Source organism: Lepidochelys olivacea (assembly GCF_965140295.1).
Source record: "Lepidochelys olivacea isolate rLepOli2 genome assembly, chromosome: 5".
Lineage (NCBI taxonomy): Eukaryota > Metazoa > Chordata > Testudines > Cheloniidae > Lepidochelys > Lepidochelys olivacea.
The window spans coordinates 129,646,591-129,660,719 of record NC_140415.1 but is presented as its reverse complement, the minus strand read 5'-3'; the positions used below and the strand labels follow the sequence as shown (position 1 = coordinate 129,660,719).

At 48.5% G+C, this 14,129-nt stretch overlaps 1 protein-coding gene across 1 annotated transcript in view; it reads left to right on the top strand.

Moving 5' to 3' along the window:
• Positions 1-14,129, top strand: part of TMEM175 (transmembrane protein 175) — a 51,314-nt gene that overhangs the window by 1,079 nt on the left and 36,106 nt on the right. Inside the window, exon 2 of the mRNA XM_084629218.1 lies at positions 6,701-6,739. Within this exon, the coding sequence (XP_084485344.1) occupies positions 6,701-6,739 (39 nt within the window). The remainder of the gene's footprint in view (positions 1-6,700; positions 6,740-14,129) is intronic.

The following is a 14,129-nucleotide window of genomic DNA, read 5'->3' as shown; positions in this document are numbered from 1 at the left end:
CACCACCCGCCCTCCCAGAGTGACCCCCGGCCCCACCCCCTTCCAACCGCCCGTCCGCCCAGAGTGACCTCGGCCCCATCCCCTTCCACCCGCCCCCCGTGCGCCCTGAGTGACTCACCACCGCCACCACCCGCCCTCCCAGAGTGACCCCCGGCCCCACCCCCTTCCAACCGCCCGTCCGCCCAGAGTGACCCCCGGCCCCACCCCCTTCCAACCGCCCGTCCACCCAGAGTGACCCCCGGCCCCACCCCCTTCCAACCGCCCCCCGTGCGCCCTGAGTGACTCACCACCGCCACCACCCGTCCGCCCAGAGTGACCCCCGGCCCCACCCCCTTCCAACCGCCCGTCCGCCCAGAGTGACCCCCGGCCCCACCCCCTTCCAACCGCCCGTCCACCCAGAGTGACCCCCGGCCCCACCCCCTTCCAACCGCCCCCCGTGCGCCCAGAGTGACCCACCGCCACCACCCGCCCTCCCAGAGTGACCCCCGGCCCCACCCCCTTCCAACCGCCCGTCCGCCCAGAGTGACCCCCGGCCCCATCCCCTTCCAACCGCCCCCCGTGCGCCCTGAGTGACCCCCGGCCCCACCCCCTTCCAACCGCCCCCCGTGCGCCCAGAGTGACCCACCGCCACCACCCGCCCTCCCAGAGTGACCCCCGGCCCCACCCCCTTCCAACCGCCCGTCCGCCCAGAGTGACCCCCGGCCCCACCCCCTTCCAACCGCCCGTCCACCCAGAGTGACCCCCGGCCCCACCCCCTTCCAACCGCCCGTCCGCCCAGAGTGACCTCGGCCCCATCCCCTTCCAACCGCCCCCCGTGCGCCCTGAGTGACCCCCGGCCCCACCCCCTTCCAACCGCCCCCCGTGCGCCCAGAGTGACCCACCGCCACCACCCGCCCTCCCAGAGTGACCCCCGGCCCCACCCCCTTCCAACCGCCCGTCCGCCCAGAGTGACCCCCGGCCCCACCCCCTTCCAACCGCCCGTCCGCCCAGAGTGACCCCCGGCCCCACCCCCTTCCAACCGCCCCCCGTGCGCCCAGAGTGACTCACCACCGCCACCACCCGCCCTCCCAGAGTGACCCCCGGCCCCACCCCCTTCCAACCGCCCCCCCCCCAGAGTGACCCCCGGCCCCACCCCCTTCCACCCGCCCCCCCCCCGTGCGCCCAGAGTGACCCACCACCACCACCCACCCTCCCAGAGTGCCCCTGCCCCCCTCTGCCTCTACCCACCAGAGTGCCCCCCTGCCTGCCCTGACCCCTTTCTGCCTCCACCCCCCAGACTGCCCCTACCCCCCCACCTCCACCCCCCCGAGTGCCCACCACCACCTCCTTCCCTGACTTCCCTCTTGGAGTGCCCCACTGCCCGCCACAGCCCCGGTCCCAGAGTGCCCCACACTGCTACACAGACCCCCCCACTTGGAATGCCTCTGTCCCCCACCCCCTGGAGTACCCTCCATCCCCCTGGAGTGCCCTGCCCCTTCTGTCCTCTCTAGGAGTGCACCCACCCTCCTTCCACCCCCTGAGTGCCCCCATCTCCACCTCCCTCTGCCCCCTCCCCAGAGACTGTCCCAAGTCCTCCCTCCACCTAACCCCCGAAGTGTCCTAGCTCCGACCCCTACTCCGCACCCCTGGAGTGTCCCCACTACCTGACTCCTCTGCCCCTTCTCCTAGAGTGTCCCTGCCCCACCCCCCAAAGTGCCCCAAATGCCCCCAGCATCTGCTCCCCTTTGCTTCCACCCCTGCAGACTACCCTCGCCCCCTCTTTGTTCCCACCCCTTTGCTCCCCTTTGAGCCCCTATCTCCTGGAATCATTTCTCTTATTTGGCCTCACCCCCTTGGACCCTCACCCTGTTTCACTGCCCCCTCATGCTCTTATCTATCCCCACTCCACCTTGAGTCCCCCATCCCTTATCCCCCCACCACCACCCACTTTTCACCCTCTCCATTGTTCTCTAGGAAGGAGCATCTTGAATAGTGTCCCTATTTAAGCCACTGTCCAGGTATGGGTTTAGAGCGAAAAGAGGCCCGAAGCTCTTCACAGTGTATTATTTTTATTGCATTAACACCCAGAGGCTGCTGTCAGGATTGGAGCCCCACTGTGCTGAGTGCTGTTCAGATATACAGGCAGCCGCACTCTGCCCCAAAGTGATTATATTTTAAGGCAACAGGAGTGAGGGAGAGACACCAACCTGTAAGCAAGTTACATATACATGTGTAATGCAATTAGGAAAATACGTAATTTCCAGTAACCCAAGCTTACCCATCATTTGTTGGTTGATCGTCACTTGGTTGTTTCAGCTTCTTTTCAACATCTCTGCAGGACACTGCTTAGGAAAGGTGCCCAGGTATCACAGTGCTAGGGGAGACTGGACATAATGGTTGATTGTCTATACGGAACTTTGAAGATAAAAGTCACCCATATATGTGCAGAATGTTACCTAGCATGGTCTAGTACATAGACATCCAGTGTTCCTGTGGCAAAGCAGTGCAGGGGATAGGCAAGAGCACCAGCACCACATTTCAAAAGTTTCAATTTTCTTCTTGTCAGCAACATTAATTTTACATCATTCCCATCCATAAACCTATATGGAAACATATTAGGCTTTTCATCAGTCGCACCTTGGCACATCCCAAGATGCCACAGTTTTTCCACACTTTCTTAAGGGAGGTTGTAAATGAGTGAGCCATCCCTAGTCTTCTGATTTTTCTGGAGCAGTCTCCTTGGTTGTGATTCCAGGTTATTATATTCATCTACCTACTCTAGAGTTTGTCCATTATTGTGGTGTTCGGTTGCATCCCATTTTTGGTAATCATGTCAACGTACATGCTTTGTGTTTTCATCGCATTCAGGAATAGTCCATATTCCTCACCAACTGGTTTCATAAAATCCAACAGTTGTTGCATTGCATCAGTGGTTGTAGTAGAGAGTGTTGTGTCTCTTTCATATCTGAGGTTGGTTAAGAGGAGTCTGCCAATGCAAATCCCAGCTCCTTCCAATTTGTCAAAACCATCCAAGGCTTCCCTTGTAGTAAATTCTGCATATATGTTAAAGAGGCTTGGAGACAAAAATACATACTTGTCTCAGTGGAAAACCACTCATTCTTGCGTACTCCACTGTGGTCTGTTGGTGGTAGTAGAAACTTTCAATAAGTTCAGTAAGATGCTTTACGCTCCCATGCCTGCCAGTGTCTTCCAAAGACTGTCATATCGGACAGTACCAAATGCTTTTCTGTTGTCCTGCATTATAGTGGCTCTGGTGAGGCATTCAGTTTGGTACAGTAGTCTTTCCACCTGTATTTAATGCCATCACCCTGAGTGAGGACTCTGTCATCATGATCTTTTTCTATGAGTGCAGGGAAGATATTTTGGTAAGAAGTCTGACCACTGTGAACATACCTTTTGTTTTACTACTTTTTTTAACAGTACTCATGTTCCATACATTTTGCCCTTATATATTTCCTCTTGTCTTGTCTAGTCTGCCTTTGAATCTTTCTGCTCAGTTCCTTGTATTTTCTCCTATGTTCTTTCATTTTCAACCTATTTTCTTTTACTATGCGTTGTTTTTCCACCAGCTCAAACACCTTCTTTGTTAACAATGGTGTGCTCCAATGCTGACTTTTTGGAATGTGTACTTTGGTAGTTTTGAGCATAGTAGTTTTCATTTTATTCTAGAGTTTGTTGGGGTTGTTCTCCTCCTCCACTTGTGCCAATGCCTCAAAACCATTCTGGACAGAAGTTGGATCATTTTTGTTGATCCTGGTCAAGTCCAAATTCAGGGGACCTAATGAAAATCCTATCTTTTTAAGTTTTAATTTTATGTTTGAAGCTAACAGTTGATGGTCTGACTTGCAGTAAGGAAAGTCTTTGTCCATTGGAGACTCGATCTCCAGCATCACTTTATCATAGTCAATTTGGTTCTTTGTCACACCATCTGGTGACCTCCATGTATATAAACATCTAGGACATAGAGTGAAGATGGGGTCTGTAATGACCAGGCGATTAGAACAACAGAATTAAGTAAACACCTTCTTTTCTCATTTTGTGAACCAAGACTACTGTTTTCCATTACTTCTTTATGAGAATGCTGAGCAGGTGCCACTATAATACAAATTTCAGAGTAACAGCCGTGTTAGTCTGTATTCGCAAAAAGAAAAGGAGTAGTTGTGGCACCTTAGAGACTAACCAATTTATTTGAGCATAAGCTTTCGTGAGCTACAGCTCACTTCATCGGATGCATACTGTGGAAAGTGTAAAAGATCTTTTTATACACACAAAGCATTAAAAAAATACCTCCCCCCACCCCACTCTCCTGCTGGTAATAGCTTATCTAAAGTGATCACTCTCTTTACAGTGTGTATGATAATCAAGTTGGGCCATTTCCAGCACAAATCCAGGTTTTCTCCCTCCCCTCCCCCCCAACCCTACTCTCCTGCTGGTAATAGCTTATCTAAACAGGGTGAAAGCTGGAGGCATGTAGGTAAGAATAGCGGTCAGTAGGTTTCAAATCAGCGGCACTGCTATGGGTACCCGCATGGCCCCACAGTATGCCAACATTTTTATGGCTGACTTAGAACAACGCTTCCTCAGCTCTCATCCCCTAATGCCCCTACTCTACTTGCGCTATATTGATGACATCTTCATCATCTGGACCCATGGAAAAGAAGCCCTTGAGGAATTCTACCATGATTTCAACAATTTCCATCCCACCATCAACCTCAGCCTGGTCCAATCCACACAAGAGATCCACTTCCTGGACACTACAGTGCTAATAAACGATGGTCACATAAACACCACCCTATACCAGAAACCTACTGACCGCTATTCTTACCTACATGCCTCCAGCTTTCACCCTGACCACACCACATGATCCATTGTCTATGATCCATTGTCTACAGCCAAGCTCTGCGATACAACCGCATTTGCTCCAACCCCTCAGACAAAGACAAATACCTACAAGATCTCTATCAAGCATTCTTACAACTACAATACCCACCTGCAGAAGAGAAGAAACAGATTGATAGAGCCAGAAGAGTTCCCAGAAGTCACCTACTACAGGACAGGCCTAACAAAGAAAATAAAAGAACGCCACTAGCCGTCACCTTCAGCCCCCAACTAAAATCCCTCCAACGCATTATTAAGGATCTACAACCTATCCTGAAGGATGACCCAACACTCTCACAAATCTTGGGAGATTGCCTACAGACAGCCCCCCAACCTGAAGCAAATACTCACCAGCAACCACATACCACACAACAGAACCACTAACCCAGGAACCTATCCTTGCAACAAAGCCCGTTGCCAACTGTGCCCACATATCTATTCAGGGGACACCATCACAGGGCCTAACAACATCAGCCACACTATCAGAGGCTCGTTCACCTGCACATCCACCAATGTGATATATGCCATCGTGTGCTAGCAATGCCCCTCTGCCATGTACATTGGTCAAACTGGACAGTCTCTACATAAAAGAATAAGTGGACACAAATCAGATGTTAAGAATTATAACATTCATAAACCAGTCGGAGAACTCTTCAATCTCTCTGGTCACGCGATTACAGACATGAAAGTTGCGATATTACAACAAAAAAACTTCAAATCCAGACTCCAGCGAGAGACTGTTGAATTGGGAATTCATTTGCAAATTGGATACAATTAACTTAGGCTTGAATAGAGACTGGGAGTGGCTAAGTTATTATGCAAGGTAACCTATTTCCCCTTGTTTTTTCCTACCCCCCCCCCCCCAGACGTTCTTGTTAAACCCTGGATTTGTGCTGGAAATGGCCCACCTTGATTATCATACACATTGTAAGGAGAGTGGTCACTTTAGATAAGGTATTACCAGCAGGACAGTAGGTTTGGGGGGGGGACCTGGATTTGTGCTGGAAATGGCCCAATTTGATTATCATACACATTGTAAGGAGAGTGATCTCTTTAGATAAGCTATTACCAGTAGGAGAGTGGAGTGGGGGGAGGTATTTTTTCATGCTTTGTGTGTATAAAAAGACCTTCTACACTTTCCACAGTATGCATCCGATGAAGTAAGCTGTAGCTCACGAAAGCTTATGCTCAAATAAATTGGTTAGTCTCTAAGGTGCCACAACTACTCCTTTTCTTTTTATAATACAAATAACTTCCAACTTTTTGTATTATTGTCTTTCTGCTAGAGATAGAAAGCAACACATCAGGTCAGTTCATGGTGTTGCAATATTAATACCAGTATTGGAATTTTTAAATACCAATAGTGCTTATAGGCATTTGGATTTAAAGTGCTGTGGTATTCAGTTTTAATTTTTTTTTAAAATGTTTGTATTAATACAAAATGTTTTACATTTCACTGGAAGTAGAATTGGTTAAAATAATGACACCACCCTGAATTTTAATAGCCACTTAAATGTCTTAGACATCACATCCATTTCAAACCTTACCACTTTTAGTGAGACATATGAGACTTCATTGAAACCTGAAGTATTGGAATTAAAACGAGCAACTTAAAAGTTATGCAAATTTTTTTCACATCAGCAAATCTAAGTAATAGTTGCTTTATGAAGACAAGTGAGCTTTATCCCTACTTTGCAGGCAATAAATATATGTATTCCATCAGCAGTCAGTAAAACACTCACCTTGCGAGTCATATTATTTCATATGATGTAGAATGAGAGGCTTATATATTCCATCCAATAATGGGATTTTCTTATTTCAGATTTTGCCTGTGGCCCACACAAAGATACATCCAGATCAGGTATCGTATATTTAATATATTGTTACATGTTTATTCTGTCTCTGTGAGTGTTAGGATGACATTGCAATTTTACTTCCAGGTTCTGTTGTTTTTTTCCCAGTTAAGACGTTACAAAACCTTAAATAAAACTAAAACCAATAGTTCATTCTCTAATGGGTGAATTATTGAACTGGAGCTGAAGGGACTGAAGTACTAAAGACTTGGTTCATTAGAAAAAAACATGATTGCTTTATAGATTAGTATATTTCAAGGCCAGAAAGAACCATTAGATTATCTAGTGTGGCCTCCTGTATAACACAGGCCATAGAATTTCACTTTATCACCTCTGTATTGAGCCCAGTAACTTGTCTGACTAAAACATCTTCCAGAAAGAAATCCAGTCTTGATTTGAAGACGTTAAGAGATGGAAAATCTGCCTGAATAATGCAAGTTGGAAAATATTTTAGAAGCTATTTATTTTCCCCAACATTATCAATCAGTTTAATGGTTAATGTAATCTGTTATCCACACAAAATTCTATGTTACTCTCACTGTCTAGGGTCACCCACCTTTACCCAGTTCCTAGGGCTCAAGGCGTAACCCTGTTAATTAGGCACCCACCCTTACCCTTCCGTGGGCTCAGGGCATAACCTTGCACTCTGCAGGTTTGCGGGGTCTTTTACCAGTGAAAGAGCCTTACGCAGTAATATCCTACTAAACCTCTATTTATTAACATTCCCAAAACAGAATGCACATGATAAACATACAATGATCACCACTCCCAATAAGGCAGATGAACTTTTCTTGATGGCCAATCAGGATCAGGTCATCTGGGGGACTCCAGTTTCTGCATGGTATGGTTGGCATGGTGTTGAGGTCTGGCAGCTGATCTTGGGGCTGTGTCCTGGAGTTGGTTCCCAAGAACTTCCTTTTGGACCCCAGTTTATATAGTGAAACTTGAGTCCTGCTTAGCCATGCCTTAGTCAATTGTTTTACTAAAATTTTACTAACCAATCTTAACATATTGTAACAATTCTCTAACCAATTCTACCCCACCACCTTAATTGATTTACACCTAGCAAAATTAATTATGTAACAGAAACAATCAAAGAATCAGACAGAGATCATGCAGACAAAGAATAGAGAAGTGGGGACCATAAAGACAAAACAATAAGGAAATGAGGTTTTTACAACCACAACTATTGGTAAGCGATTGCTTTGCCAGACAGCATGCTATCAGACTACGTTTTCTTTAACCACCTTAAGATCCGTTTCTTTATCTGATGATGGTGGGTACTGTTAGGACAGGGTCGCCTTCTTAATAGTCCAATATTATATTGTTTTAATGTAGTTTAGATGGAATGTGAGGATGTGGCTTTTTGCTGCTTAGCTCAAGGCTGCTGCCCTCCTAATATGGCTGCAGACAAAGGCCCTAGGCCTTACAATATGGCTGCAGGAAAAGGCCTTATCCTTACAAATCAAAATAATTTCAAAAGAAATAGGTGAGACTAAAGAAAATACAATACTAAAGTGGTAAATTTAGTTAAATATATACCAAAGACACATGGTTTAAAAAAAAGTAGGAAATCAAAGACATTCAGTATTGGACTATTTAGATAGCACATATGAAGATTCATAGAAATGTCTTTATTTTTATGCTCTTTAGCTGAGCATATAAACTTCCACCTAAGCCACTCTGGATAGCATATTTTTATTCTATAGGTGGAGTTGTATCTCTTTCATACAAACATTTATTTCCAGACACAGTACTTAATACCAGGAGTAGTCCCGCTGAAATCAGAGCATTAAGCCTTAAAATCGAGTAGTAAGTGCTTGGAGGATTGAACCTTAGTATAGTTCAAAATAGGATACCAAATTAGTATTGTCCCTCGTTTTCCCTGTAGAGAGCAGGTAGGGCGGGGTCTCAAACACGCGGCCCGCGGGGGTCGGTCCTGGGGCCAGTTTTGTTCAATATCTTCATAAGTGATCTGGAGGATGGTGTGGATTGCACTCTCAGCAAATTTGCGGATGATACTAAACTGGGAGGAGTGGTAGACACGCTGGAGGGCAGGGATAGGATACAGAGGGACCTAGACAAATTGGAGGATTGGGCCAAAAGAAATCTGATGAGGTTCAATAAGGATAAGTGCAGGGTCCTGCACTTAGGACGGAAGAACCCAATGCACAGCTACAGACTAGGGACCAAATGGCTAGGCAGCAGTTCTGCGGAAAAGGACCTAGGGGTTACAGTGGACGAGAAGCTGGATATGAGTCAGCAGTGTGCCCTTGTTGCCAAGAAGGTCAATGGCATTTTGCGATGTATAAGTAGGGGCATAGCGAGCAGATCAAGGGACGTGATCGTCCCCCTCTATTTGACATTGGTGAGGCCTCATCTGGAGTACTGTGTCCAGTTTTGGGCCCCACACTACAAGAAGGATGTGGATAAATTGGAGAGAGTGCAGCAAAGGGCAACAAAAATGATTAGGGGTCTGGAACACATGACTTATGAGGAGAGGCTGAGGGAACTGGGATTGTTTAGTCTGCAGAAGAGAAGAATGAGGGGGGGATTTGATAGCTGCTTTCAACTACCTGAGAGGTGATTCCAGAGAGGATGGTTCTAGACTATTCTCAGTGGTGGAAGAGGACAGGACAAGGAGTAATGGTCTCAAGTTGCAGTGGGGGAGGTTTAGGTTGGATATTAGGAAAAACTTTTTCACTAGGAGGGTGGTGAAACACTGGAATGCGTTGCCTAGGGTGGTGGTGGAATCTCCTTCCTTAGAAGTTTTTAAGGTCAGGCTTGACAAAGCCCTGGCTGGGATGATTTAATTGGGGATGGGTCCTGCTTTTGAGCAGGGGGTTGGACTAAATGACCTCCTGAGGTCCCTTCCAACCCTGATATTCTATGATTCTATGATTCTTTCGTGCGGCCCGCCAAGCTTCCCGTGCCCACCCCCGTGCGCCCATCTGCCTACCCCGTGGCGCTGCGTGCCCGCACCACTCCCTAAAGCAGCCAGAACCATGCCTCTGCGCCCCCCCCGGGGGGGGGACAGAGGGCTCCGTGCATTACTCTCGCTTCCAGGCACCGCCCCCCACAGCTCTCGTTGGCTGGGAACGGGGAACTGCGGCCAATGGGAGCTTCGGGGGAGGTACCTGGAGGAGCAGCAAGAGCAGCACACAGAGCCGTGTGCCCCCCATCCCCAGGGACATGGTTCCGGCCGCTTCCTGGAGCGGAGTAGGGTGGCGTGGGGTCAGGGACCAGGGCAGGCAGGCAGTGAGCCTGCCCTGGTCCTGGTGCGCGCCACTGCCACCCCAGAGCCGCTCTAGGTAAGCGGCACCAGGCCGGAGCCTGCACCCCACCCCCGCTGCACCCCACAACCTTCCTGCACCCCAACCCCCTGCCCAGAGCCCCCTGCCACACCCTGCACCTCAACCCCCTGCTGCACCCCTCCTGCACCCCACACCCCAACTCCCTGCCCTGAGCCTCCTGCCGCACCCTGCACCCCGACCCCCTGCCGCACCCTTCACCCCTCCTGCACAACACACCCCAACTCTCTGCCCTGAGCCCCCTGCCGCACCCTGCACACCTGACTACACTCCCTGCCCTGAGCCCCCTGCTGCACCCTGCACCCCGACCCCCTGCCGCACCCTTCACCCCTCCTGCACCCCACACCCCAACTCCCTGCCCTGAGCCCCCTGCCGCACCCTGCACACCTGACTACACTCCCTGCCCTGAGCCCCCTGCTGCACCCTGCACCCCGACCCCCTGCCGCACCCTTCACCCCTCCTGCACCCCACACCCCAACTCCCTGCCCTGAGCCCCTACCACACCCCGCATCCCTCCTGCACCCCCTGGGGGCAGGGTTGGGGTGGGGACTTCGGGGAAGGGGTTGGAATGGGGGCAGGGAAAGGGTGGGAAGAGGCAGGGCAGGGGCAGGGCCTCATTGAAGGGGTGGATTGGAGGCGGGGCCAGGGGCAGCAAGGTTGGGGTGTCAGTGATGCGGCCCTCTGGCCAATGCACTAGTCCTCATGTGGCCCTCATGGTCATTTGAGTTTGAGACCCCTAAGGTAGGGAGTATTGCCCATGATTATAGTGTAAAAAGCTTTCCCTAGTGGAATTAATTCTCAGGTACCCTCCATTGGGCTAGAATAGGAGGATTTGTATTTCAAAAGGAGTGCTCTTCCATGTTTTGCTAATGGAGACATCTGTAAAAAATAACCACTTATCCTTTAAATACGTGTATAACTTCACTTGTGATTAGTCCCATTAATATCAGTGTGACCAGTCGCATGAGCAGAGTTATGTATCTGCATGAGTGTTGGTGGGATAAGGTGCTCAGTATGAAAAGCATATTAATTGTAGAATATCTAAGGACTGCAGCTGGCAAATAGTCTTGGCACACATCCTTTTGTAATACTTTTGAGATGGAATAATTTCTATCCAGTAGGCTTATACTTTTCACCATACTATACCTTTTTATGTAAATATCTCTAATGTTGGTTGTACAGAATTTGCAGTTAACGTCCCCCTTTTGTACAAATCTGTTTTTGGGATAAAACAAATTATGACAGCAAAACAAAGTTGAGCTTAACATTTATTAAATGATATCTTGAGTTAGATCTTTCTTTAGCCTGCAATTAGATCAGTGCAAGCAGACCCTTGTGTCTGCACGGAGCTTTAATCCAAGAAACAGGTTCTCTGAAGTAAGATAATGCAAGTAGATTGATACCTAACCATTGGATGCCTAGTCAGAAAAAAACTTAAGGCTAAATGTAAATAATTATTGATATTATTTGATTCTGTACCTGTTCAGCTCAGTGGGAGGGTTGCCATTGAATTCAGCATGCTGAGTCAGGATTAGACCCATAATTACAAATAGGACAGGGCCATTGATGAGAAAGCACATGACAGCGCAACTAATATGTTCAAAGGATATTTTGTTCGCTGGAGGGGATAGTAAAGTTAGCTATAGAACTCGCCACTTAAAAGAAAGGGAGAGAATACAGGTCTATGTTTATCAAAAGGATGGGTTAAAGACATTAAATTATGTAAGATAATGGGAATGCAAAGTAATAGAATAGGGTAGCTACTAATGCAGAAAAAATGGACTTAATCAATAGACGCAGTTGTCAAAGTGGCTGGAAAAGAAAATACTGCGATTGTAAAGCCTTAAAATTCCCAAGGGAAAAATCTCCTCCCCCCTCCCTCAGGAGGGTATTATCCTTCAAGACAGGAAGAATTTTAAGGCTCCAGGACTGCAGAAGAGTCAGCTGTAGATCAACAGGCCCAAATTCCTCCCCTTCACTGATGTGAATATCAATAAACTATTAAGTCAGCGGAGTTCTGCCAGATTTACAGAATTGTAGCGAAGAGCAATATTTGGCCTTAAGTATAAGTATAAGGAAACCAAGTTTTAGTTTTTTGGGGAAGTAGAGATATAGCTGCTAAATCAGTTCTTGGACTTTGAATACTAGGGTTTAGGTTGTTAATTAACATTTTCTTGGTTTAGAAAATGATTTGCCCTTACATCAGATGGTTTGGTCTTCTGTTCTCCTGTACAGAGCAGTGAGCAAATGAGGTCTAGCAATTCAGATTGCAAAGACATATTTAGCATTTTATTGTATTTAGATTAGAGAGCTCAAAATTGAACCATAATGAAAACAGACCTTCTGTGCAGTGTCCGCATCCTCAAACTTTTACAGCAAGAACCATATTTTAATAAAGATTGTCTTATGACATTTCCCCTCCCACTCAGCCACATTATATTCCTTAGGCAACTGCAGCAAATTACTTCTATTGAAGATGCATTAAATAATTTAACTGGCAAAATATATGTTAACAGTAGGAAATAAGGTAGAGGAACCAGCAATACATGACCAGCAGGTTCTGGGGTCCACATTTGACAGTTTGGGGGACTCTGGCCTCTTGCATCCCGATCTCATCTTCCTTCACATACTGGAATCAAGTCACTGAAAGCAAACATGTCTGAGGCTTCTGAAGAATGCCTGCTCCAAATTCCAGCTCTGGGAAGTTTTGCATGGGGACGTTTGCTGGTCAAGACCTCTCAGAAATGCAGTGTCATGTCATGCCACGTCACAGTGACCAGAGGCATCATGGTCTAGTGAATCAGATATTAGGCTGGAAGTCAGGAGACCTAGAACCTATTCTCAGTTCTGTTACTGCCTTTGGGCAAGTTACTCCACCTCCATGCATGTCTCCTTTCCTACCCTTTATCTTGTCTATTTAGACCAGGGGTGGGCAAACTTTTTGGCCTGAGGGCCACATCGGGTTTCTGAAATTGTATGGAGGGCCGGTTAGGGGAAGCTGTGCCTCCCCAAACGGCCAGGCGTGGTCTGGCCCCCACCCCGTATCCGACCCTCCCCCCGCTTCTTGCCCCCTGATGCCCCCCCGGGACTCCTGCCCCATCCAACCCCCCCCCCGTTCTCTGACTGCCCCCCGGGAACCCCTGCCCCATTCTCCCCCAGACCCCCCACCCCTAACTGGCCTTCACCGCCCCATACAACCCCTCCTCTCCTTCCTGACAGCCCCCCGGGACCCCTGCCCCCATTCAACTCCCCTGTTCCCTGCCCTCTGACCACCCCACAAACTCCCCTGCCCTCTATCCAACCCCCTCCCGCCCCCTTACCACACTGCCTGGAGCACCGGTGGCTGGCAGCGCGGCTGCACCAGGACAGGCAGCTGCACCGCACAGCACAGAGCAACGGGTCAGGCCAGGCTCTGCAGCCCCGCCGCCCAGAGCATTGCACCACACAACAGCATGGCTGTGGGAGAGCGGGGACAGCGGGGGAGGGGCCGGGGGTGAGCCTCGCAGGGCAGGACGGTCCCACGGGCCAGAGTTTGCCCACCTCTGATTTAGACTGTAACTCTGCCAGGGACTCTCTCATTATGTCTCCATATAGTGTACTGGCACCATAAGGATTACTGAAATAATGATGGCAGTATGTGAAGTTGAAGGGCCTGCAGTAGTTAAGAAATTGGTGGATGTAAGGCTCAACCCATATCTTTTCACATAATGTCACAGAGGTAATGATGATATAGCAACGAGTAAAGTGACAAGGCGTTGCCATGCAGAGCTTGTGTTCCAAGTTAGACACAAAGTTTATAACAGCAGAGAGATGCTTATCACTATGTATCCATTCTATTAGTTATCTTTCATCATCTTCATCATCATGTTCCTATTGTGCCTCCGGCATTTAGGGTAGCAACGAAGCTCCTCAACTCCTGTCTGTTTCTGGCAAGTCTTTCAATGGTTCCCCAGCTGTGTCCCAGGTTTTTCAGCTCGGCTTCCACAGCTCTTCACCATGTTGTTTTTGGGCAGCCTTATTTTTGCTTGCCTTCAGATGTCCATCTTATTGCTACTATGGTGACGGAATCAGTTTCCATCCGAAGCAC